General features: G+C 48.6%; 1 protein-coding gene across 7 annotated transcripts in view; it reads right to left on the reverse strand.

Moving 5' to 3' along the window:
- RBM38 (RNA binding motif protein 38) overlaps positions 1–27,376 on the reverse strand; it is a 112,968-nt gene that overhangs the window by 30,461 nt on the left and 55,131 nt on the right. Inside the window, exon 5 of one of the 7 annotated variants that reach the window (XM_067011817.1) lies at positions 22,413–22,510. The exons of the other annotated variants lie outside the window; for them this stretch is intronic. Within the exon in view, the coding sequence (XP_066867918.1) occupies positions 22,428–22,510 (83 nt within the window). The 3' untranslated portion in view covers positions 22,413–22,427. Of the gene's footprint in view, positions 1–22,412; positions 22,511–27,376 lie in introns of those variants that run through there. 7 annotated transcript variants of the gene reach the window in all.

Below are 27,376 nucleotides of genomic sequence, written 5' to 3' on the forward strand. Positions count from 1 at the left end.
CTCAGATTAGACTGGAAAGTGATGAGCAGTTTTTTTACTGTAGCAGATCAGCAGGGCTCGCGTTGAGATTTTATATTCTTTCTTAATTTTCTTTGGCAGGTATGAAGTCCCCCCATTACATTCCGTTTCAGCTTATTAGTATATCAGTTTGTCACCCTTTTGTTTTGCTAAAACGCCTTTGTTTATATTTTTCAAATACTTGGCCGAGTGAGAAGAAACAGAAAAATCTGATAATGAAAATGTGTACTTGCAGAGAATTTGTACTTTTTTAGAGCACCTATAATGAGTATTTTTTTGCCACACCAAAGAGATTTTCCCACATTCGAGCAGCGCATGAAATGCCTCTTTAGTACTTAAAATTAACTAGTACCTATCATTTATACTGAGTCGTATTTTTCTTCTTTTCTTAGCTCAGCAGCTGCTTTTGCTGTGAACTCCCTTCCACCCCGTATTTTAAAATCTCTGATAGGTCCTAAGTTCAAATTCTATTTTTTTCAGCTTTATGGCGATACAATTGACAAATAAAATTGTAAGGTATCCAAAGTGTACCTTGTGATGATTTGATATACAATTTGATGTATGTATGCATTGGGAAAGAATTTCTCCCATCTAGTTGACTAAATTCAAATTCTTAAAATGCTGATCTGCTGTTAAAATACCCCAAGTTCAGAAGCCCCATGTAAGGTGACCATATTGAAGCAATTTCCCAGCAGGAAAGGCAGTGTATTCTTTTTATGACAGTGAATTAATTGAAATCACATAATAAGACTAAAATCCCAGGGTCTGTTGTATGCTATAATTGGGCCTATTTGAACTTTTGCAGTAGTTTCTTATTCTATGACTGTTGTTTAAAGAGGTTTTTGCAAAACTCAATAAAATAAAATGACTTTAAATTGTCTTTCTTTGTTATATGTGGAAGACGGTTCTAAAAAAACATCTTCTTTGCCTGGTGGGGATGTGGAGAAACTGGAACCCTTGTGCATTATTGGTAGGCATGTAAAATGGTGCAGATTCTATGGAAACACTATGGTGGTTCCTCAAAAAATTAAAAATAGAATTACCACGTGATTCAGCAATATGGGGATAGACCCCAATAGAATTACCACGTGATTCAGCAATATGGGGATAGACCCCAAAGAATTGAAAGCAGGGTCTTGAAGAGATATTTGTACACCCATGTTCATAGAAGCCAATATTCACAATAGCCAAAAGGTGGAAGTAACTCAGATGTCCATAGATAGATAGATAAATGGATAAACAAAATGTGGTCTGTCCATACAATGGAATATCATTTAAAATGAAGGAAATTTTGACACCTGCTACAGCATGGATGAACCTTGAGGATATTCTGCTAAGTGAAGTAAGCCAGCCTCAAAAGGACAAATACTGTGTGATTCCACTTATGTGAGATCCCTAGAGGAGTCAAGTTCACAGAGTCAGAAAGCAGAAGGGTGGCTGCCAGGGGCCAAGGGGAGGGGGAGGGGGAATCATTGTCTAATGAGGACAGAGTTTCAGTTTGGGAAGACGAAAAGGGTTCCAGAGATTGGTTGCAAAGTGATCGTACTTAACACTACTGAACTGTACGCTTAAAATGGTTAAGATGCTAAGACTTCATGTCATGTATTTTACTAGCATGTAAGTTTTTTAATTTAAAAAGAACAGATAACATAAGAAATATGGTTTGAAAATGTAAGCCTAGTTGGTATGTAGACACCATCAGAAACGCCCCAGAAACAGTCTTTCATGGGTAGTTTTCAGCGTTTTGCATGTATAACATCTGGATGAGCTATTAGGTAGAATTAAGTTCAGATGCTCGGCTTTGATTCCGTTATGCGCCCAGATTCCCACTGACGACTGGATCAAAGGAGAAATTCCTGATGCCTTTGACTTCTGTGACAGGAGCAATGACACCAGTGTCCACAAGAGGGCAGTGGTTTTTTTTCTTTTCAAACACGGAGACGGACGCCAGACCTTGGAGACAGTTAACAAACCCAAGTTACAACAGTCTTGGCGGTCCGTTTGATCCCTTTCGTACGACACAGAAAAGTGAGTAAAAAGCTGTGTCTTTAACAGTAACAGGAGGGTTTCTGGCCCTTGAGGCTCCTCAGTGAGGAAAGGGCTTTTCCGGGACCCAGAAGAGAAGACACTCGTGGCCCTGGGGTCAGGATGCCCAGAGAGAGACCGACCACCCTCGATGTAGCTCTGCGAATCCAGCAGGAAATCGTTCTGGAATGCACACCTCTTGCACAATTTAATGCCTCTTTTTTGGGGCAAGGGCGCTCAAATTACAACATTGTTTGACAACAGTTCTACTATATAAAGGATGCTTTTTAAACACACCTGAGGCTTGACTGTTGCCTCTATCGTTTGAGATCAGTCACTGAAAGAGTTGGGGCCACAAGGGGGGTTAGTCCTGGTGGAACTCAAGCAGCTTACGTTATAGAGTTCGACAGCCTTGTGAAAATGGCAGGAATTTCTTATTTTCCAGGTATTATTTCCAGTATAAATGTTATGCACTTGGCTAACCATTGACAAGCTTACTGAATAGCCCCTGGGAGTGTATCCTTTATGACAATCAGTCTTTAGTGGGCAGTGTTATTTATACTTAAACATGTTCAACGAACAGCCGTAGGACCTTTGGCTTATCAAACCGACAGTTTCTACATTTCCCCAATTTTTTTTTTTTTTACTGCAGTTTATTTTTAATTGAGTGTATCAGATAAAACAGATTTTAAGGGGCAGCCTCGTTTACGGTGCTACTTAAGTAGCTTTTGTCTCATTTCCAGGCATCGCTGCGAAGATGAGCCTCATTTCCATCAATCATTGTCTTTTATCATATGCACAATTTAGGATGTCAAAAGACACATAGGCCTGTTTTTCTGAGCAGTTGCAGGTGAGTACTATATGGGGTGCTCACCATGCTTGTTGAGACCAAAAAAAATGCAGTAAAAAAAAAAAAACCTCTTAACTGAGCCCCAATGGCTGGGAGCCAGCCACGGGAGACCATATAGGAAGACTAGAAATAGCTCTCGTGGTGGAATATTCCTCAGAGAAGCAGCCAAACGACAGCCAGCACGTGGTGTCATTTCCTGTTAATGAAGTGTGACAGTTTGTTGAAGAGTCCAAAGGTCACCAATTAAAAGACTCATCCAGATAATTATTATGATTTGTATCCCAAGGCCTGAACTATAAGTATCAGGAAAGTAATAACAGAACACAGCATGCCAGACAATGAATTACTTTAAATCAATCAGCATCGGTCACTAACTTGATTGGAAAAGCTGTGTTTAACCTTTTCCGAGGTAGCCCTTTCACTTAATGGCCATTTGAAAACTTTAAATGAATTTGTGGAGAGAAGCTCATCTAGTATCTCAAAGCATGAGAGCCGCTTTACGCCCTAAAAATGAGAGTAACATGCTTATGGCATTGAAATCGTGGGTGAATACTGACAAAATAATTCTAAAAGGGATCCTAGGATTTTTCTACGACATAAAAATACGTTGTCAGTTAAATCATTTATCTTAAGCAGGAAAAAGAGTTTCACTACACAGGCACGTCCAAGGCTTGCTGCTGGTGTAGAAGGGTTTAAGTACAGCTGCCCCGGGTGTCAAAAATCAATTTTAAATGGAATATAGGAACAAATAGGCTTTTTCTGTCCTGGCCACAGAGTGTCATGAGCAAGCCTGATGCCAACTACCTAAATAAAAAAAGCTAACATTTGAAAGTAGGAGTCTTTCGAAGGGGCTAGAGGAAGTTGAAATTTTATTAATGGGTGTGCCCAACTTAGCAGTGAAATCCTTGGAACGTTTTCTGCTGGGATAAAAGCCCTGGGGACCGAAGTGTCACCCAGCATGACCGTCTCCCTAGAAGCGGCCACAATTGTTGACCACTCTTTTTCAACTTTGTGCGCCTGGATTTTAGAATGTGATCCCAAAGCTGTGGATATTCAATATTGCATGCGTGAACCCACGTTACATGTGATTCTTGAATTCCCTCGGAAGCCCCAGCACAAAATGGAGGTAACATTTCAGGATGTGGGAGGAGCAGCTGCGTTCACGAGCCACGGCGGGAGGGGAGCCTGGCCCCCTTGCTGGAGGGGCGGGGGGTAGGGAGGGGTGTCTTCAGGGATGGAGGGCGTGGCTGGAGCTGCAGGTGGGCAGTGAGGACAGCAGGACAGCCCCGCCTGGACTGAAGCCTGTGTCTGCAGGCAACACCCCAGTTCTCTGGGGCGCTTCTGCCCCAGGGGCAGCCTGTCTGCAGAGGGCCTGGGTCCTGCTCGGAGCGGTGTCGCCCGCTGCTTGGGCGTGTACTTCTCACCGCACTGGTCACCTGGTCCCCCACTGGCCTCGGCCAGCGTGAGGCCCCTCCTGAAGCATAGCTCTGTGTGCCACCACACAACGCACCTGACCGTCACCTGCTCCCGTCAGGGGGGTGGGGGTGGAATCCCAGCTCCTCCAAGGCCCTTGACCATGGAGTTCAGAAATCTCTCTGGGCATTAGGACTGTCCAGGGGCTTGTGAACTGGACACCCCAGTCCACGGAATTAGCAGCTCCAGGCGGCACCGGAGAATCAGGCAGTGTTTGTGGCAACACCACCTCGGCATCATCTGCCCTCCAGGCTGGGTTTCTTCCCTGTTTTCACCAATGTCCGGAAAACTGAAGGTGCTTTTAATACCAGGACCTAAGCATTTCACTCTGGGTGGTTCTACCCCAAAGAGCAACTCAGCAGCTCTCAGGTGGCCTGTGAACTGGTTTTTGTCCCACAGGGAACAGAAGACAGAGCCTCTGGAAGCGACGTGTGAGCTGTGTTCTGGAATTTGCGGGGCCTCCTCCGTGGTTTGGCACTGAGATCACACGCTCAGGTGGCCCGGGACAGCTGTTTCACGGTGACAGCGCGTGACCCATGGCAAGGGGAGGGCGATCCGGGACCTGCCAGTGGTACAGCAGTTACTATCAGGCTGCCGGTGTAAATGTGTCACGTAGAGCACGAACGTTTGAAAATGCATTTGTCTGACTTTGCAAACTTTGCATGTGTCCTGTGTCAGGCTAAGAGTCCACTTTGCATAACACAGACCCATTTCAGAATAAGAACAGCTGGATCTTCTTAAAAATTATTCTTACCTTTTATTGCAACAGGTAGGATAATGTCAGGACAGATGGATGGATGTGTACAGGTAGATACTTGCTCACATTTTTAAAAATTTTGTTTTTAAAAAATTTCATGAAGAATCAGAAATTAGTCATGGGTCTATGGGGCCTTTAAAAGTTGGCCACATAGAAATTAATTTACTCATCACAATTTTTTTGTCTAAGTGAAATGGATATTAGAATTCTCCTTCGTGCTATTTTCCAACAATACATTTTTTTACATATTTTTAATCTTTGAGTTACATAGAGTGAAATTCCCCCTTTTAAGTGTACGATTCTGAGTTTTGACAAACGAATGGCCATGTAACCACCACCCCAAATCCCACTGTGCCCCTTTGTTGCTACCCTGCTTCCGAGCCATAGCAACCACTGGTTTCTTCATATGCCCCTACAGTCGTCATTTCCAGAATGTCATATAGATGGAATCATATGTTTCCAATCAAATACACTATATATTTGAGTCTGGCTTCTTTTATTCAATGTAATGACTTTGAGATTCAGCCTTGCTGTTTCCTGGATTATTTGTTAATTTCCTTCTACTGTGGGATAATATTACATTGTACGGCTATTCTACAGTTTGCCTGTCTATTCGCCAGGTCAGGGACATCTGAGTTGTTCCTACTTTGGGCGGATTATGAACAAAGCTGTTATAAACATTTGTGTACAGGTTTTGCACAAATATATATTTTCATTTCTCTTGAGGTGAGATCTCCAGGTCATAAGACAGAAGTTGTTTAACTTGATAAGAAACTACCAAACCAGTTCCCAAAGTGGACACACCTGTATTCCCACCAGCCAGGTACGAGTGCTCAAGTTGCCCGCACATCCTCGCCTTCACTTGGTATTGTCAGGGGGTTGTTTTGTTTTGTTTTGAGCTGTCCTAGTAGGTGTGTAGTGACATCTCATTGTGGTTTTCGTTTGCATTTCACTAATATCTAGTGAGTTGGAAAATCTTTCCATGGGCTTACTTGCCATCTGCATATCTTCCCTGATGAAATATCTGGTCAAATCTTTTAATCTTTTTAATTTAAAAATTTTTTAATTTGGGTTGAGAGTTATTTATAGATTCTGGACACAGGTTCTTTACCAGACATATATTTTGCAAGTATTTTGTCTCTGTTTTCTCCTTTCATTCTCTTAATGGTGTTCCTCAAAGAGCAGATTTTATAAAAAATTTTTTGATGATGTCTAATTTATCATTTTTTTTGCTGGTGAATCATTCTTTTAGTGTCCTGGCTAAGACATCTTTGCATAACACAAGGTCACAAAGACTTTTTTCTAGGTTTACTTCTAGAAGTTTCATAATTTTATGTTTTGCATGAAAGTCAAGGATCCATTTTGAGTCAAATTTTGTATATGATACAAGGTGTGGATCAAGGTTTCTTTTTCACATATGGATGGCCAATTGTTCCAGCACCATTTGTTGAAAAAAACCATCCTTTGTCCATTGAATTCCCTTTGTAGCTTTGTTGAAAGTAAATTGGCCACACATGTGGGATCTATTTCTGGATTCCATTCTGTTGCACTGGTCCAGGCTTTCATCAGTACCACACTGTCTTGATTACTGTGGCTTTATAGTAAGCATCGAAATTAGAAAATGTGAGTCCTCCAACGTTGTACTTCTTTCCCAAAATTGTTTTGGTTATTCTAGATCTGTTGCCTCTCCAAATAAATTTACAAATCCATTTGTTGATTTGTACAAAAGATGTACAAATTTGTACATTTTGTCGGACAAAAGTACATTTTGGAGGGGATGAATTTACAGATCTGTTTGGGAAGAATTTATCATTTGGACAGTATTGAGTCTTCCAATCCATGAACACAATATATCTCTCCACTTATTTAGGTTTTTGATTCATCGTTGTTTTGTAGACTTCAGTGTACAGATCTTGCACAGATGTTAGAACTTATACTGAGTTTTTCATGAGGTTTTTCTTTTTTTTTGGTATTATTGTAAATGGTACTGTTTTTAAAATTTCAGTTTCCTATTGTTCATTGCTAGCATAGAGAAATACAGTTGAGTTTTGTATATTGACCTTGTATCCTGCAACCTTACTAAACTCACTTGCTATTAGTTCTGGCAATATTTTTGTAGATGCCTTGGTATTTTCTAAATAGGCAGTCATGCCATCTGCAAATAGAGACAATTTTATTTTTTCCCCTCTCCAATCTATGTTTTTATTTTCTTGCCATATTGCTCTAGCTAGGGCCTCCAGTATGATTTTGATTAGAGGCAGTGAGAGTAGACATCTTTGCCTAGTTCCCAATTTACAGAGAACTCAATTTACATTGAGCCTTTTGCCATTAAATAAGATGTTAGCTGTAGGAGTTTTGTAGATGCCCTTTATTGCACTGAGGACATTTCTTTCTATTACCAGTTTGCTGAGAATTAATCATGAATGAGTACTGAATTCTGCCAAATTCTTTTTCTACATTAATTAAGATGATTATATGCTTTTTATGTATCTGCCAATATTATATATTACACTGACTGATTTTCCAACGTTGAACAGCCTCACATTCCAGGATGAACTTCACTTGGTCATGATATATTATCTTTTTTATATTTTGCTGGTTTTGACTTGATAATATTTTGCTGAAGATTCTTTTATTTATGTACACTAGCAATACTGGTCTGTCGTTTTCTTGTAATATCTTTGGTATTAGGGTAATGCTAGCCTCAAGAAATGAGTTGGGAAGTGTTCCCTCCTCTTCAGTTTTCTAGAAGAGTTTGTATAGAATTAGGATTATTTCTTCCTTGAATGGTAGTATTTACCAGTGAAGCCACCTTGTCTGGAGTTTGCTTTGTTAGAAAGTTTTAACTGTGGATTCCATGTCTTTAATAGCTATGGGATTATTCAGGTTCACTATTCCTTCTTGAGTGGGCTTTGGTGGTCCATGTCTTTCAGGCATTTGTCCATTTCACCTAAGTTGTCAAATTTGGGGACATAAAGTTGTTCATAACATTCCTATATTATCCTTCTCATGTCTGTAGAGTCTATAGCAATGTTCTCTCTTTCATTCTTAATACTGCTAATTTCTGTCTTTGTTTTTGTCATGGTCAGTCTGGCTAAAAGTTTATCAGTTTTGTTGGTCTTTTCAAGTAGACAGCTTTTTGTTTCATTAATTTTCTCCGTCATTTTTCCTGATTTTAATTTCATTGATTTCTGCTCTTATCTTTATCATTTCATCCCTTCAGGTTAAATTTGCCATTCTTTTTCTAGTTTCTTAAGGTAGAAGTTTGGATAATTCATTTGAGATGTTTCTTATTTTCTAACATAAGCACTTGATGTTATAAAATTCCCTCCCAGCACTGCTTTAGTTGCATTTTACAAATCTTGATATGTTATATTTTTATATTTAGTTCAGAATATTTTCTACTTTCCCTTGAGATTTCCACTTTGACCCATGGGTTATTTAGAAGTGCATTTAATTTTTAAATATTTGGGAATTTTCCATATACCTTTCGGTTTGTGAACTCTAGATTTATTACATTACAGTCAGAGCATGAACTTTGTATGCTATCATTTCTCTTAAATTTGTTAGGGTTTGTTTGGTGGCCCAGAATATGGTCTATCTTGGTGACTGTTCCATGTGCACCTGAGAAAACTGTGTGTCCTGTTGTTGAGTGGCGTGTTCTAAAATGTCACTTAGGTCACATTGTTGATAGTGCCGTCCAGGTCTTTTATATCTTTACTGATTTTCTGTCTGTTTGTTCTTTCAATAACTTAGAGAAGAGTGTTGAGGTCTTCAACTATAACTGTGGATTTGTCTATGTATCCTTGCAGTTTTTCTTCATATATTTTGAAAAGGCATACCTGCTGCAACTTGGGACCTTGTGTTATTAAATGCTGTACCCATCACTTGCCAAAACCATCTTGCACAGTTGCAAATTGTTAGGAAATGAGTGCTCAGAACAAAGGCCTTGAACATTAGGGCCTCTGGGAGGGGCAGAGTCTCCTTCATTGGTGGTAGCAGAGCATGTGGGCTCAGCTACCAGCAGGGCCTCTCGGTCTTCCAGGTGTCAGAGATGAATGCACAAGAAGGGCTGATTCCAAGGCGGGGCAGGGGATCTGAGCTCAGGACTCTGCCCCACCACCAGGTGACCTTGGACCCTGATTTCCTCAAGTCAGTTGACACCCATAAATGGAATGTCCTTGCTAGATGCTGGGGAAACCAAAGGAGATCAACTGTGGTTCTTGCTCCGAGGATGCTACAATCTCTCCTTCCTGTTACTTGGGGTCCCTGAAGAGCAGATGGGGCCCTGCCTGCGTTCCCAGGCCTCCTTTCAGCACCATGCCTGTAAATGTTTAACCACAGTTTTGGGTGGGGTAGCCATATTTGCAGTGTTTGCCAATTTCCGTGGTGTGAATACTCCCAACCATGGCGGGTTTCAAGCTACCAGCGTGACTCACTGTGTGTGGAGCGGGGAGACAGACGGGCACACGCTGTCCTACAGCATTTCCACTGTACAGAGACAACAGAGATAAATAACCCCAAGGTCATGGATAATAGCAAAGTGTCGTGAAATAATTAGGGAGAGGTAAGTGCCGAGTATTGATCACCTTTGGTTTTAATATAACTCATTTAATGGTAAGTTTATATAATTTAGTTTTAGTATTGGCCATGCTTGACAACTGCTATGCAAAACTCCTGAGAATTCAGCCATCAGCTTGTGTGGATTCATAAGGGTGCTGCCTCATTTGCTTGCAGAGGCCCAGTCACGACTCAGAAGAACCTCAGACGAACCTCAGACAAGCTTGGCCAACTGGAATGAATTCGTTGGTGTGACAGAGGTTCCAGAGTAGCTCTTAAGCGGAGGGTCTTGGGTTCTCCGTTCTTAACAATGTCTGCAGTAACCTCTCTGCTAGCTGTGAGACCTAGCCCTGAAGAACCAGGGCCATGCAGTGCTTTGATTGGCCAGCCTTGGCCACGCCCCTCCCTGGAACTGGGGGTGGAGTCAGCACCCAGCGGACCAGAGCAGGGAGCAGTAGTGTCCCTGGCACATCTGAGAGCATTAAGGGCAGCGGCCCCCAACCTTTTTGGCCCCAGGAACCAGTTTCATGGTAAACCGTTTTTCCACAGACCGGGGTGGGCGGTGGTTCCAGGATGATTCAAGCACATTACATTTATTGTGCACTTTACTGCTATTATTATTACATTGTAATAGATAATGAAGTAATTATACAACTCACCATAACGCAGAACCAGTGGGAGCCCTGAGCTTGTTTTCACTAGCCACTCACCGATAGGGTTTTGATACAGTCTGCAAGCAATTGATTCATTATGGTCTCTGTGCAAACCTCTCTGCTAATGATCATCTGTATTTGCAGCCGCTCCCCAGCTCCACCTCAGATGATCAGCCATTAGATTCTCATAGGGAGCGCGCAACCTCGATCCCTCGCATGCGCAGTTCGCAGTAGGGTTCGCGCTCCTACGAGAATCTAATGCCGCCGCTGATCTGACAGCAGGCGGAGCTCAGGCGCTAATGCGAGCGACGGCGAGCGGCTGTAAATACAGATGAAGCTTCGTTCACCCCCAGCTCACCTCCTGCTGTGCGGCCCGTTTCCTAACAGGCCACCGACCGGTACCGGCCTGGGGGGTGGGGACCCCTGCATTAGGGAATGGGCAGTGGATGTCCAGTTGTCAGAAACAGTGAGGGACCATCACACAAAGCCTCAGAAACCTTCAGCTAACTGTAAAATCCCACGTGAGCATTTGGCTTGTGGCTTTTCAATCTTGGGATATAGTTAAACTTTTCGGTGCTCAAGGTTTTTCAAATTTCAGAAGTTATCCACACTTGTTTTAAACAGTAAACGTAAAGCTTTGCTTATGTAAGCATAAAGGACAGAGTGACTCCTCTCCCCAGCCTCCAGCTCCGCACCCCAACGCACCCTACCCCCCAATTGCCATTGTTAGCAGCCTGCCCCATGCCCCTCTCTGGGCTATGCAGCCCCAGACACACATACACATGGGGGGGTTGTTTTGTTTTGTGCAGAAGTAGACCCAGACACACATGTGATTCTGCAACTTGCTTTCTCTCACTGTGAGATAAATCTTAGGTGTCTCACCAGTCGGTAGACAGACCCCGGCATGCATTCGGGTGGGCTCTAGCTGGACTGGTGGGGGGAAGGGGGGCTTTTCATTCATTACTCCTACCAAGGGCGTGGAAGTGCAAAGACCTCTTGTGATTTCTAAATTTGGTCAGAGTGTATGAGGCTGTGCAGGGTGCCTGTGTGCTAAAAATACCAGCCCGGGCCTGGGGTGGAGGCTGCACATTCAGAGAAGACAAAATGGGGACGCCCAGTGTGGCAGCACGTCTGAGGTCCTTGGCAAAGCATCTTCAGGCTTCTCCAAAGAGCCTCGGCCTCTCTACTCTGAAATCCACGGCCCAGGCCGCAGTGGTGCCTGTTTCCAGTTGACCAGGGTACGTATTCTAAAAGCTGTGCCCCACTGAGTCACCTCCCCGCCCCCCTGTTGGTTATGTTAACCTGTCATTCAGTACCACGTCAGGATGTGGGCGATATCCGGGTACCACTGCACAGATACTCACTTATTTCCAACTCACTTTTTAAAAATCAAATACCTTTATTTTTAAATAAAACTTCACAACTACAATAAATGGAAAACCAAGATAGCTTGTCATAAATAGTTATGATATATAGATAAGTAGATAATGTACATCACAATAGTACATAATATTGTTGTTGTTATTAACACTTTTGAGCATTTGCTCTGTGCCGGGCTCTCTTCTGATCTAAATAGGAACTCATTTAATCCTTACAACAGCTCCCCAAGGGAGGTGCAGGGTGACCCCCTTTCTACTGTCCCTCATCATGCAGATGAAAAAAGGAGGTTCAGAGTAGCAGCACCTTAAAATAGACAGGTCACTACCAAAACCAAAGACACGGACCACCTCGATTGTCCAGGTACCTGTGGGCCGGGAACCTCAGCTGTGCTGGACTTTGAATTCACTTTCGGCACTTGCTTCACTCATTCACTCGTTCATCTCTTCAACAAGTGTTTACTGAGCACCTACTGTGTGCCGCGTGCTGGGGATGGGGAGGGGGGATTCTGGCTCTGCCCTCCACGAGCTCTGTCTGGTAGTGGAGAGGGTGCCATGTGGTGGGTGCTTCAGAGCTAACGTGCAGGGGAGGGAAAGGGCATTCACCAGCCTAGGCTTCGGGTGTGGGTCGGGGTGCTGGAGCAAGTTTCTAAACTTTTCAAGAAGAATAGGAGCTGGGTGAAATAAGGGAAGAGGAGAGGGGAGCATGGTGATTCAGGTGCATTCAAAAGATGAATTCAAGTCAGTTTCATGTCCTCACCGGAGACCCCTATTGTGAACAGACTGAAAGAAGGAAACCTCAGTTTCCTTATCTGTAAAATGGGAATAATGGTACCAGCCTCATAGAGTTACATCCGTGAGGATGAATGTGTCACACAGTTTGTAAAGCATTCTGGCGGTTCCTGCCACAGAGTAAATGCTCAAAATGTCACTAATAATGATGATGATAATTATTACTGTTTCTGGCAAGTGAGGGTGTTTTCCATTTACCAAAGCAGTGTTGAAAAGTTCTTTTCAAGTATTTTTGATTCAAATAAATGAGTTTAAATGTGGCACGCTTCACCTGAAACTAATACAATATTATAAACCGACTACAATTCAAAAAAAAAGAAGTAAAAAATAAGAGTGGCCCTCTTGCAGTGAGTTTAAGTTAATATCCATATTACCATTTTTGTCTTCATTTGCGTACATCCTGAATTTTACAATCACACAAAAAATTAACCTGTAACTCACCTGTCCTTTTGTTTTCCTGAGGCTCTATTTAGAAAGAAGTGGAAATCCAACACCATTCTTTCAAACTAATAGCAATTCATTTACTTGATGGGGGATTTAAATGCCTTACCAAATGGCGCCAACAATCTAATAATGAACAATATTTCTAAGTAGCACAGCTCACAGCGCGGGGGTCCCTGGATCTGACTTAGACGGCGAAACGTCCATCTTTATGACTACAGTTTCTCATCACAAAGCCGCATGGTTTCGCAAAGACATCTATTGGAGTAGCCAATGGAAGCTGAGTTTTTCTTCAGCTCTCCCGTCTCCAACATGCTCACCTGGCGTCTGTGAGGAAGGTGGTGTCTGGGGGGAAATTAAAAATCTGGAAGTATTGTTTAATCAGATGACGGAAGAGTGAGCGTAGGCTGTGAGACCAGCCTGGCCTAGGATTCCAGCTTCCGCCTCCCGTTTGTAAGGGATGACAAACTAGTTACTGCCTCTGAGCTTCATCTCCTCGTCCGAGAGATGGGTTACTAAACCTCTCTGTGCCTCAGTCTCCCTCTCTGTAGGACAGGCCACCTCTTGGACTCTTGGGGTCGTGAAACGAGACAGTACAGGGAAATGCGTTTGGCACAGACCTGGCGCTTAGGGCCAAGAGAATGTTTTCTGTTATTGGTACTATGTTAATAACGTCTATAGCCTGAGGACGATCCCACGTGGCTGCAGGGGGTTTGAGGGTGGCAGGGGGTGATGCTGGACGGCACCTGCCCTTTAGAAGCAACTCTAGAATTTTGGACAGAGCCATGAGTAGGCATCCACAGCGCTGAGGGGGGGGGGTGTTGAAATCCGAGGTCAAAGCCATCTCAGGTGGACTGTAAAAGGCAGAGAGTTCAACGGAAAGAGGATGGAGGTTGCTGCTTTTTGGAATTTTATTCACAGGAAATGCAAGCCTGGGAGACACTAGTGCCCCCCTCTCAACTTCCCTGCACCCACCCTCTACCCCCGCCACCGAGCCCACACGTGGCCCAAATGAAGCCCACAGCTGATGCAGGGCGCCCACCGAGCCCACAGCTGATGCACGGCGCCCACCGAGCCCACAGCTGGAGTGTGAACGCAGAGCTTTAAGCATTGTCCCATAACAGTAATGATAGTAGTCAGGGGCCCATGGGTGATGGGCTAGTCCTACTCCAAGGGGTTTGCACTGATTATCTCACCTCATCTTCACAACCATCCCTTAGGGGAAATGCCGTCATTATTCAGCTTTTGAAAATGCAGAAAGCAAGGCTCAGAAGGAGTTGAGAAACATGCCCCAGGTCACACAGCTCAAAGATGGAGCCACGATTGCAACCTGGGCAGTGAGACTCCGCGAGGCTCTAGGGGAGAATCCATTTGCTCGCCTTTTCCAGCGTCTGGAGGCTGCCCAAATCCCTTGGCCCATGGCCTCTTCCACCTTCAAAGCCAGGAAAGGCCGGTCTTGGTTTTCTCACTCTGACGCTGACTCTCCTACCTCTGTCTTCCACATTTAAGGGACCCTGTGATGACACTGGCCCACCTGGATAATCTAGGACAATCTCCCTGTTTTAAAGTTAGCTGATTGGGGCTTCCCTGGTGGCGCAGTGGTTGAGAGTCCGCCTGCCGATGCAGGGGACGCGGGTTCGTGCCCTGGTCCGGGAGGATCCCATGTGCCGCGGAGCGGCTGGGCCCGTGAGCCATGGCCGCTGAGCCTGCGCGTCCGGAGCCTGTGCTCTGCAACGGGAGGGGCCACAGCAGTGAGAGGCCCGCGTACCATAGAAAAATAAATAAGAACAATAATTTTTTTAAAAATAAAATAAAGTTAGCTGATTAGCAACATTAATTCCATCTGTAACTTTAATTTCCCTGCCACATAAGATGACGGCACAGGTTATAGGGATTAGGACGGGGACATCTTTGGGGGGCCGTTATTCCGCCTACCACAGCAATCCTGAGTAAATGACTCCACCTCTCGGAATCTCTCCCCTCATCTCTAAAAAGAGCAATGATGTCTAACCCCCACGGATACTGCAGTGAAGAAAAGCGATAATAGACATGAAGCCAAGATCTCAAACTGGCCACTGACAGGCTCTACATCCAGCCAGTGGACGTGACTACTCACTCCCCCCTCCTTTAATGTGAATTAATTGCTGGTGTTTTAAAATGAGCCAATTTCCCACTAAAATTCAGAGTTCCTGCTTCTCTTGACTCATCAGAAGCCCTCGCCCACTGGGCCTGCTTCCCAGGCACTGACCGTCATCTGCATTGAGTTTGATGCCCCTGTAGGACGGGCCATGGTTCCCCAGTTCACCACAGTCCCCACCACTCCCTGTCGCCTCTCAGTCTGCTTCCTACAATTACATGGCCTTCCTGGCCCCTGGAGGGAGCCCAGTTTTGTGACATTTGCCCAAAAAATACCCAGTATGCAGAAGATGTTAGATAAACAATAGTTAATGCTATTCCCATTCACAAAGATCCATTAACACGGGGATCCTCAAGGGTGGCTGTGCAGTAGAATTCCCTAGGGAATCCTAGTGTCCCAGCTGCATCTAGACCAGACCCTCTGGGGCAGGACCCAGCTCGGTATTGCTGAAGCTCTCCCGGGATGCCAGCCGTGGTGAGGGCCAAGAACTAGGGCATTCTCAGATGTTCGCTGAGGGTCAGATCTCAGGCGACCTCAGAATCTGATCAGCGACTCAGAGAGAAAAAGATTGAGATCTGAAGTCAAGGGCTGTGGAGTAGACCCTTCTGGAAGCTTCCAGCACTCAGGCAATCCTTCGCAGTGGCTGGGGTGGGCTCCTCAGACCGGTGCCTGGCAAACTAGCTTCCATTTCTTCTATTCTCACGCCCCCTGGAGCCCCTCCTGGCTGCTTTCTGAGTGATCAGTGTCCTCTCTGCTCTCCATTCCAGAGATGGGAAACCTCCATGCTGCTCCTTTGCTGCTTGAGGGGGGTGCTGACATCTGAATGTCCTGGTAACTCAGATGCAGGATCAGAGTGCGTTTTCGTTACTCGTGATGAGAAAGAAGCAAGCCATTTATTCAATGTACAGATCGCGTCCACAAGTATTTATAGAGCACCTGGTGTATGCAGAACACTATGTGCTAGGGAGAAAACAGACTGAGACCCTTTCCCTTGGCAGAGCTTACAGTCCAAGAAGTAAAGAAAGAAGTAAAATGCCTGGTGGGCAGAGGGTGGTCTGTGCTGTGGAGAAAAATACAGCAAGGATGGGGTAGGGAGTGCTAGGGAGGGAAGGATGGATTTCGTATGTTTTTTTCAAAAGATGGCCCACGAATTTGACATTTGAACAAAGAGGGAGTGTGTTGTGTGAGAGAGGGATGCCAGGCAAGGGGGGAACAGCACATGCAAAGGCCCTGGGGTGACAGTGGCAATACCCATGGTGCCCTCATCACAACAGCACCCTGTGGTTGGTAGAATGACCACCCTGACTTTACAGCCAAAGAGGCTCAAGAAGGCTGAATAGCTAGGCAAAGTTCAGCCAATGGGACTCTAAGCCAGGATTCGAGCTTGGGCTCTCCGGGTTTCATCTTATCTCTGATGAAGGCTAGGTTGGCCCCTCCTGCAAGTTAATTAGCATCAACCCTATAACCCTACCCGCCCCCCGCCCCGTCCCACAGCCTGTGGGTGAAGGAAGGGGGCGCAGAGAGTTCCAGCCACTTGCTGGGCAGCAGAGGAGGCCAGAGGGCTTCCACTCGTGTTGCATCTCGTGTTCTCTGGAGTAAATCCTGATGTTTCTCCACGTGGAGGCATCCTTTGGAAAGGACAGCCTGGGCTGCCAGGTCCCCACAGAAGGGGTCAGGGTGAGGAACAAGGTGGGGAGGGGAGGGGGGAAGAGAGGGAGAGGGGAAGCGGAGAGAGAGACACACACACACATACACACACAGAGGGACAGAGGGACAGAGAGGAGAGAGGAAGGAGAGCAGAATGGAAAGCCAGCAGCGGCTCGCTCCACCACCCCACGGGTTGCGGGCTCCCCTCCTGCCCTTGTTGGAGGGTCCCTAACTCGGCTCCTTGGAAGGACTCAGTGGCCGCAGCCTCCCTTTCCAGAGCAGGTGGCAGGAATGGTGCTGCCCTGGCCTGGGGAGGCTCATGGCTCCTTTGCATATGCAAAGAGGCTCCGTGTCCAGAGGGGAGGCCAGGCCAGGGTCTGGCAGATGTTGGGGGGCTGGTTCAGGGATCTTCAGCCCCCATCCCCCCCAGAGATCCCCCCAACAAGCTGTTTGTCCTTACACTCAGCCTGGCCCCGACAAGGCTTCTTGACCTTGAAGCCAGGCCTGCCACAAAAAATCACTCTACGTGGCTCACAAGAACCTCACCTAAGGAGCGAAGAAAAGAGGGGGAGAGGGCGGAGGAAGGAACAAAAGAAAAGGGAGGGAAGGCTGTGGGTGCAGGACTGCATTGCAATTGCAGGAGAGCAAGGCAACATCAAAACAGCCTGAACAGTGAGCAGGAGGGATGCCGAGCTGAGGGTGCCACCTGGGGGGGGTGGGCTTGCCTACCCCAGCCCTGAGCTCAACCCACCACCGCATCATCACCTGGACCCATGCAACCACCTGTGAGGTAGGTCGCCATGCCCATTTCACAGATGGGGAAACTGAGGCTCACCAACGGGAAAAAGAAGACGGAGAACCCAGGACATGGCCACCAAATGCTGAGGACCCCCCGGAAAACAGCCGCTGCCCATGTGTGCCTCTTAGGACAGTGACAGCAGCTGATCGGGCAGCCACTTTGACCAGACCTGTTACTCATCCTGGTGCTTTGAGGCTCTGGTGGCGCCACAGGAAGGGAATATGCAAAATCAAAGGCAGCTGAGCCTGGGGGGCGTTTTACAGTGCTCCCCTTTATAAAATGTCCTTAAATTTGCTTTCAATATTTTTTAACAGAGAAAAAGAGACTGAGTTAATTTGAGTTAACTGAGTTAATTTGAAGGGAGAGGTGTTTAAACAGAAGGGAGAACTTTTCAGCTGGGAGGCGATAGGATTTCTTTTCTTTTTTTTTTTTTTTTTTTTTTTTTTTTTTTTTTGTGGTACGCGGGCCTCTCACTGCTGTGGCCTCTCCCGTTGCGGAGCACAGGCTCCGGACGCGCAGGCTCAGCGGCCATGGCTCACGGGCCCAGCCGCTCTGCGGCACGTGGGATCTTCCCGGACCGGGGCACGAACCCACGTCCCCTGCATCGGCAGGCGGACCCTCAACCACTGCGCCACCAGGGAAGCCCAGCGATAGGATTTCTAAAGGGACCTCACACCTGAGCTGTGAACCTCTGCGCAGCCAGAGTTCTCACGCGTAAAATGAGAGGTTCAGCTGAACCCCCAATCCCACCCCACCACAGGACCAAGTCACCCCAGGGCCACAATTCAAATGCCCCCTGGGTCAGGCGGGTGCAAAATGGGTGAGTAGGGAAAGGCAGGAACTGCATTTTCACGTGAACATTCCTCTTGATTCTTACATATTAGGAGCTAATTTGCAATTTTCAGAAACAATCCCATTTGCTGGAAAATGCCATCTGCAGCTGCATTTGCCTGTGGGCCTCCATCTCCCGTCTCAGCTGCTCTGGGTTCCCTCTTGGTCCTCCTCAGAACAGTGTGTCTCTCCGAGGCTTTCCAGGACTCAGAATAGCTAGGAGCAGGCTCTTTTACAGGACTCTGAGAGCACAGGTCTGAGGAGCTCCAGGGCCAGGCCGGCGCTGGGCTTGGAATCCTTATCGGCCTTTATCATCCAGCTCTGAGCCGCTGGACTCGGGGCGCCTGGAAGCATTTGAGAAGCTCAGGAATGTTACCACTGGTGACATCTGCTGAGTCCAGGCAGCCCGTGGAAGGTAAAAATAGGACATCAGGGCTTCCCTGGTGGCACAGTGTTTGAGAGTCCGCCTGCCGATGGGGGGGACGCGGGTTCGTGCCCCGGTCCGGGAAGATCCCACGTGCCGCGGAGCGACTGGGCCCGTGAGCCATGGCCGCTGAGCCTGCGCGTCCGGAGCCTGTGCTCCGCAACGGGAGAGGCCACAACAGTGAGAGGCCCACGTACCGCAAAAAAAAAAAAAAAAAAAAAGGACATCAGCCGGCAGGCTGCAGGGCAAGGAGGTTCCTGCTCCACAAACCCCTCCATCTCGTCTTCTGCCAGAGCCTCAGGGGCCCATTTCCCTAACATTTGCATGGCAGTTGTCTGGGTCCACAGTCAAAGTGCGTGCAAATCCAAGTTCTGTGCCCCAGCTTAACTCCTGATGGACGCAGTTCCCAGGACAGCCCTGACACGAGATGCCCGGGGAGAGAGGGGGCAGATGTTCTTTCATCCCCCAAATCCATACTAAGCACCTACTATGTGCAGGCAATGTGCTGGGGGCTGGGTACCAGAGTGAGAGGCCAGCCCAGCTCCCTTGGGGCTTCCAGCCAGACAGATCAACCACGTGCCTAACATGTGAACTGGGGACGGATGTGAAGTGCGAGGGTGATGCCTAAAGCAGGACTGTGCGAGAATGTTCTTAGCAGCTTTATTTATAAGAGCCCCAAACTAGAATAATCCAAATGCCTGTCAACAGGGAACGGGGAACCAGAGGGTCGTGTATCTGATGGTGGAATATTCCCAGTCGCTGAGGACAGATGGATACGTTCCCAGCCACAAGGATGCATCTCCATGCGAGAAGGAGGCCAGACCAGGAGAACACACTGTGTGCTTCCATGTTTAGATCATTCGAAGGCAGGGAGGGTCAATGTGTGGAGCTGCAAATAAGGACAGTGGTAACCCCAGGGTGGGACAGTGGGCACCAGAGGGGCACGAGGAAGCTTCTGGGGTCACGTCCTCTTTCCAGATGTGATTATTGCTGGTTACCCATGTGTGTTCCCTTTGTGAAGATCCATGCGTCTGGTCGGTTCAGATCTGTGCACTTTTCTCTTTGTATATTTTACACCTCGATAAAAAGTTTACATAAAATAATAAAGGAGGGAAGTGGAGAGAGGGGGGAGTGGTCCAGGAAGTAGGGGTGCAGATAAAACACAGGGCGCCCAGTTAAATTTGAATTTCAGATAAACAAGGCCTCCTTGTTTAGCAGAAGTAGGTCCTGAATATTGCTGGACCCACCAGGCGTGTTACCGGGAACCACAGCCCCAAGAACTGGGATCCCTCCGTCACCTCTCATGGCCTCAGGTGGAGGTTTGTAAATAGCTCATCTGCTCCCCAGATGGGCCGCATCGGGGTGCTGCCCGGCACGAACCCCAGGGCTCTGGGGACTCCCCAGGGCAGCTCAGCTCTGCACCAAGACCTGGAACTTGGGGTCAGGAAGTGGAAAACACCAGCAAGCCCCCCACGAGGACCCCCCTGTGTCCAAACGAAAATACAAAGCGGGAATAACGTCAGAGCGGGACTCTTTGGAGTCTGATGGGTAGCGGCCGCGACGCAGTTCCTGAGTGTTCAGCAAACATTAGGAGCCCCTGGCTCGATCAGCGGCAGCACTGATTCAACGCTGACTGTGCGCCCACACGTGGGTGTGTGATTCCAGCGCTTAACCCAGAGGAGATGCTTTGTAAAAAGTCAGTTGACTGAATGAGCTCTCCCGTTGCTACAGTAACCCTCCTGGGGGACTGTCACGCCCCCCACCTACCGCTCGGGTGGTGGCTTTGGAACACTCCCCTGCTTAAGCCTCAGTTTCTTTTTTTTTTTGTGGTATGCGGGCCTCTCACTGTTGTGGCCTCTCCCGTTGCGGAGCACAGGCTCCGGACGCGCAGGCTCAGCGGCCATGGCTCACGGGCTTAGTTGCTCCGCGGCATGTGGGATCTTCCCGGACCAGGGCACGAACCCGTGTCTCCTGCATCGGCAGGCGGATTCTCAACCGCTGCGCCACCAGGGAAGCCCAAGCCTCAGTTTCTTTCTCTGCAGAACAGAGAGAACAATAGTCACTGGCTCACGGGGCAGGGTTTCTCAGCCTCGGGACCAGGCCGTTTGGGCTGGATCATTCTGTGCTGTGGGGCTGTCCCGTACTGGGGGGGCCTTTGCAGCATCCCTGGCCTCTACTCGCAGGATGCCAGTAGCAGCCCCTCCCGGCGGTGACAAGCAAAATGTCTCCAGACATCATCAAGTGTCTTCTGGGGGACAAAAGCACTGGGTGAAAAAGCCTCTGAGTTATTATGAAGACTAATGAGATGACGTCTGCGAGGGACTTAGCAGAACCCCCAGCACTTGACGACCGCCATCAAATTGAAGAGCCAAAAAGTGCCGGGACGAGGACTTGAACTCTGGTGTGTCTGACCACAAAGCCGGACTGTGCCCAGGGTGGCCCCGGGAGGCTTGCTGGCTGCGGATCTGATGCAGCCTGTCTGGGGTGGGCCCGAGATGCGGCCCTCGTATGAAGCGCACGAACCCTTGCGCTCGACGGCCTCCGGGGCTGCCCGTGGCCTTGAGGTGCTCGTGGTCCAGAGCGGAGATAAAAAGGACACACACCACAGGATCTGCTGTACTACATTCTTTCACCTTTTCCGCATGCTGGAAAGTTTACATAATAAAAGTAGGGTGGCAGTCAGAGGCAGCACATACACGAAGTCTTCAGTTCGAAAATTCAAATTGGTAAACTCCAGCCCCCAGGCCTCCATCTGTTTGCGTAAGTCATGTTTATTGGCGCCAGGGCCGGGTTTAGGGTGAGGCAAATAAGGTAGGCTGGTGCCAGCACAGGGCTGCAGCCTGTCTGTGTTAAACATTTTCATATTTTGTACAGCATGGATGTTTTTTGGCATTGATTTTGATATTTTTTAATTTGGCATCGTGTTTATCTTGATGACAGCGTTTGCTGTGGGCAGGGCCATGCATCACTCGCCCCAACCTAGCCCCAGCCCAGCTGGAAGCGTTCCAGAAGGGCTCTGTGCCCCCCGGGTGGAACCAACGGGGTCTCAGATGTGACACTGCCCTGTGTCTATGTCTACACCCCACTTCTGCCCCCTGCTGGCTGTGTGGCTTTGGGCAGCAGCCTGAGCTCTGGGGCCTCAGTTTCCTCCCTGTGAAATGGGGCCAGCGAGGCTCACACCGCCCAGACGGGCAGGGATAGTGCAGGAATTAAATGAGATAGCATAGGCAGAAGCTTTCCAGAAAGCTGAAAAATACTCGTTATTATCAGCTGGAAAGCAAAGTCAAGTTCACATCCATGGCATGGAGGCCAAGAAAATCCAGGGAAACCTTCGTGGGGCTGAGCTGGGGCATCGCGGGTGACTCTCGAAACGGGTCTGAAGGAATAAAGAAGGGCTCAGACAATGCAGAAAGGCATTCAGGAGAAGGAGCCCTCAGAGGGCAAGGCTTAGGGGAAGGAGTCCTCCCAGCAGGCGGGACGCAGACCGCCACGTGCAGGGGGACAGCCGGAGCTCAGCGTGTCCACACATCGGCAACCGAGGTCCTTCTCTCTGTGACCAGGAGGGAGGGGAAGTCCCAGGCCGGCGTAGATCACAGTGGAGGGCAGTCACCACTCCGGCAGCAACGGGCCCACCTGCCAGAGCCTCAGCAAGTAGGGAAGGACTTTCCCAGCACAATCTCCTTTGCCATGGACACCGCGTGCCGTTTCAGAGGTGAGAACACCAGGCCTGGAGGGAGGGAGATACAGACCAGGGTGGCCAAGATGCAGGAAACCAAACTGAAAATACGTAGCAGAGGATTTGGCAATGGGCACCGGGAGACAAGGAGCCAGTGGTGGCCAACCTCGGAAATTTCAGCTTCAGACAGGCTGAGTTTCAAGAACCGCAGGGCCCCCACGTGGGGTGGAGACAGGCCTGACGAGTTGTGCTCTGGATTGGAAGCAGCAGGTTCCTGCTGGGGGCCTGGTCTGGGTGATTATCCTCCAAACTTCCCCAGAGGTGGCCCCAGGGGCCATCCCCTTAAGTCACACAGGCCTGGCACGTCTTAAGATGCACCGTCTTGGGATGCCTTCCCTCTGTGTCCACAGAACTGGGTTGCACAACTCCGGGGGCACCGGCCCTGGGTGTTCTGTAGAACGTCAGCCTTACCTCCTTGATCTGTGCTGTCAGCACCATTTTTATGCCCTTTTGCAGCTGAATAGAGTAAGGCTCAGAGAGGTGGTGTAACTTGCTCTCTGGTCAATAGCTAATAAAGGTGGAGAGAGATTCATGGCGAGCTCCGTCCTGCTCCAGAACAAATGCCTTCTACCCCACTGGCCTCTCCCCTGATGGTTCACTTTTATCCATATCCCCTCAAAAGATGCTAAATATTCTCCTGCACCCTCTAGTTCCTCAGCCTGTGAGAGTTGGAGGCTGTGCTTAGGGAAGTCCCCGGGACTTAGGGTTTCTTGGAATTGGAAGAAATCGCTTTCCCAGGACAACACAACTGAGCCTTCTCCCCATGCATCCACCTGGGGCTGCTTGGGAGGTGCAGCCTCCAGGAAGTCTGGCTGCTGGGGGTTCAGTGTCGTGCTGAGGTCTGATTTCAGCAAGGAAATTGCCCAAGTCAGATTGCAGGATGTCAGAGAAGTTTCCTAAAAATCCTATAGCAAGAGAGGTAGAGAGGTGGGCCGTACACCCTCCAGGGATCAGCCCGGGAAGGCGGGGGGAAGGGGACACCCATAAATGCCTGATGTTCCCCGCAGCACAGGGGATCCGCACGCAACCTAAACTGAGACGAGGATGTGAGCTCTGGTTGGATGACAAGGTAGAAGATCAATTGTCATCACAGCCATTTACAGCATCTGTATTCATTTTCCTGTGTCTGATGCAACAATGCAGCACGAACCGCTGGCTTAAAACAACAGAAATTTATTCTCTCACAGTTCTGGAGGCCAGAGTCCAAAGTCACGCTGTTGGCAGAGCCTCTGTCCCTCTGCAGGCTCTGGGGGAGGGTCCTCTCCTGGTCTCTCTGGTGGCCCCAGGGGTCCTGGGCTTGTGGCCGCCTCACTCCAGTCTCCGTCTCCATGGTCACATGGCTTCTCCCTGTATGTCCGCTCCTCTTCTCTTTTTTTTTTTTTTTTTTTTTGTGATATGCGGGCCTCTCACTGTTGTGGCCTCTCCCGTTGCGAAGCACAGGCTCCGGACGCGCAGGCTCAGCGGCCATGGCTCACGGGCCCAGCCGCTCCGCGGCATGTGGGATCTTCCCGGACCGGGGCACGAACCTGTGTCCCCTGCATCGGCAGGCGGATTCTCAACCACTGCGCCACCAGGGAAGCCCTCCTCTTCTCTTCTAAGGACACTCATCATTGGACTTGGGGTCCACCCTGATCTAGGATGACTTCATTTTGAGATCCTTAACTTAATTGCATCTGCAAAGATCCTCTTCCCAATGAGGTCACATTCACGGGCTCCAGGTGTACATAGCTTTTGGGGGCCACCCTCACCCCGCTGCTAAGCCCTTCCCGTGTGCCAGATGCTCAGCGGGCAAGGGAGGGCTTCCCGAGCACAATCTCATTTGCAGGCGCTGTTTTGTATATGAAAACATGAGCTTCGGAAGAAACAGTGAGTTGGCTGTGAAGCTGCAGCTGTGTCGGTTGAAGTCATTGCCTGGGGTTTCCTTCATCACCGAGTAAGGGGGGCGGGGAGGGAGGGAGCTTGCAATGGCACCTTCACTACCCTTTCGAGACGTCTTATATGGGAGGAAAATATTGCACACCTACACGCATACAAGTTTGAAAGCCGAGCATCTGGTCATTTTACAGATGGGGAAACCGAGGCTGGGGTGCCTGGAGGGAGGATCACCAGAAGCCAGAGAATCGCAGTGACAGCCTCTGAGCCCAGGTGAGCTTGGCTGACCCCCGGCGGGCATTTCATCCTGCCTTGAGCCTGGTCTCAGAAGGACATCCTCAAATACCTCCCAAAACTTTGGTTGAGAGACTTCCAAGGGAAAATCCACGCCTGAAGCCTTTTTCCTCACACTCCTGGGCTAAGCCTATGTCCGAGCAGATCCAGGCCTGCGTCTCGGAGCAGCGTCGAGGCAGGCGCTGCACAGACGGCATCTGTTTGCACTCCTGGAATAAGCTTATCTTGCCGAGATTAAATCCGTTCTCAGGGCTGAATTAAAGTTTGATGAAAGATATTTCTTAATGCCTTGCTGGCTTTCCAGAGCCCCGTGGGAGACAAAGTCCTTCAAAATTCCTTCCCATGAGCCCCTAACCTCCCCAAATCAGACACACCATCCGAGGTAGGGCGCAGCAGAAGCGGCCCGAAGGAAAACACAAGTTTTATTCCGGTGGAAAGTTTGGCGTCTCCACTACCAGGATTAAAATTCTGGCCCTGTTTCAGACTAACTGAGGAGCAAAGGCTATTTTCATTCGTTCGTTCATCCATTCATTCGTCCGCAAGAATTTGCTGAGGGCCTGCTTAGCCCTGGGGCCCGCATGACCTCACCGTCTAGAGGGAAGGTGGACAGCAAACCGATAATCACCAACCACACAATGACGCCACGGGAGCGTTGAAGGAGAGGCGCGGGCTGCTGCAGGGTGGGGCCGGCGGAGCTGACAGATGCCATTGGGAGGGAGACCCTTCCCAGAGGAAGGGACAGTTGAAATGAAACTTTAAGGACAGCTAGGACGGACCCGGGGGAAGTGGACCTGCGGACGGCGGGGAGCCATCCAGGCATAGGAACTGCACGTGCAAAGGCCTTGAGGTGGGAGGACACCGAGGTAGGAGGGCCTGAAACAGTCCGGGGGAAAGGGGTGCGTGGACCACAGGTGGGAACTCAGGTGTGTGCTGGGGTGGGCGGGGCCGGAGCACGGAGGGGCTTGGATTTAATTCTGGGCGCAACCAGAAGCATTTGGAGCATTTACTTTAAATTAAGCTTTGAGTTTTTAGATAATTGATCCCCATGCAGGGGTAAGAAATAATTCAAAGAGATCCTGTGTACCTTTACTGCGTTTCCCCTGGTGGTAGCGCCTTGCAAAACTATAGTGTAACATCACAACCGGGATGTTGACGTGGCCACAGCAGCCACCCATTTTATTCCGATTTCCCCAGTTGGCTTGCACTCGCGTGTGTGTAGGCGTGCGTGTGTGTCTATGGGTGTATTTGTGTGTGTACATGTGTGTGTATGTGTATACGTGCAGTGAGTAAGCTCTAGGGCCGCTCACACGTTCAATTACCATTTCACAGAGAAAGCAAAAAGCTTCATCAAAATGAAAATACGACAGATGGGGTTGAAGTCCCCAGTGACCACTGCCGTTACAGGTCCCTGTTGCCCTCCCTCAGAGTGACCCCTGGAGATGACTTTGCCGTGGAGACCTCCACAGCTCCAAGAGACAGATGTACACACCTCCACGCTTTGGGTGGAAAGATGTAATATTATTAGTTTTCCAGGATGGCTAACGAGTGAAAACAGTGCCATGTGGATATCATGTAGCCCGTGGAAGGATGTCACAGGAAGGGTATTTCCCCTCTGTGGTTTTCCTTCCAGAAACCCCAAACCCTGGTCTAGTCATGAGGAAAACATCAGGCAGACCCAGATCAGGGGACAACTCACAAAACACCTGAGCTCTACTCCCCAAAATGGCCAAGATCACCAAAAACGAGGAACGATGGAGAAGCTGTCACAGACCAGAGGACTAAGGAACCATGAGCGCTAAATGCAAAGTACATCCTGGATGCGAGCCTGACGCGGACACACTGTGGACTCGAAATCAAGTCTAGCGTTGGGTGAACGATGTACCAGGGTTGATGCAGAACCCCGGTCGTGTGGAATGACAGCGTTACGGGAAATTCAAACTGAGTGAGGGACGTACGCAAACACTGTGCTATCTTTGCAACTTTTCTTCAGAGTTCAAGGGCACCCCTTGAAGTTCTCAAGGGGCCCCAGGGAGCTTATACATACAAAGGAATACAAAGCCCAAAATTCAACTTTCCTTTCTAATCTTCTACCCCAAACCCACTCCCCAGTAGCTAAAACATGTGATTTTCCCCACCTTCGGGAGTTCTTTTAAAAGAATCTTCCAATGCCTGATGATAAATCCATCTTTTCAGAGGAGTCCTAAATCAGGGCGGGGTCTCTGGAAAGATCCACACTTGGTCATATTTCAAATACGACCGTAAAACCCACATAGTTGGAGCTTCTGCCGGGAACCAGGCCCTCTGCCTCCTAACCCCAGCGCACCAAGCAGGAACTGTCATTAGGCCATTCTCAAGAGGAGGAAACTGAGGCCCTGAGTCCCAGCCGTCAGTGATGGGGCTGGAATTCGGTCCTAGGACTCCGATGGCAAAACCTGTGCCAGTCACCACCGCACAGCATCACCCCCGCCCCCTGGGGCGTCTCTTCCACAGAGTACATGCCCCCTTCCTCCCCTCCCTCCCCCCTCCCTCCCTCCTTCCCTTCCTTCCACGCTCTCTCCCTCCCTCTCCACCTCTCTTTCTTTTTCCCTTTCCCACTTTCTTTCCTTCTCTCTCTCCCTCCCTGGGCCAGCAGCAGCAGCACCACCAGAACGTGGATTGTGAGGAACCCCTGGGATACTGGGGGGCACGTAC

Source organism: Kogia breviceps, chromosome 14 (genome assembly GCF_026419965.1).
Source record: "Kogia breviceps isolate mKogBre1 chromosome 14, mKogBre1 haplotype 1, whole genome shotgun sequence".
NCBI lineage: Eukaryota > Metazoa > Chordata > Mammalia > Artiodactyla > Physeteridae > Kogia > Kogia breviceps.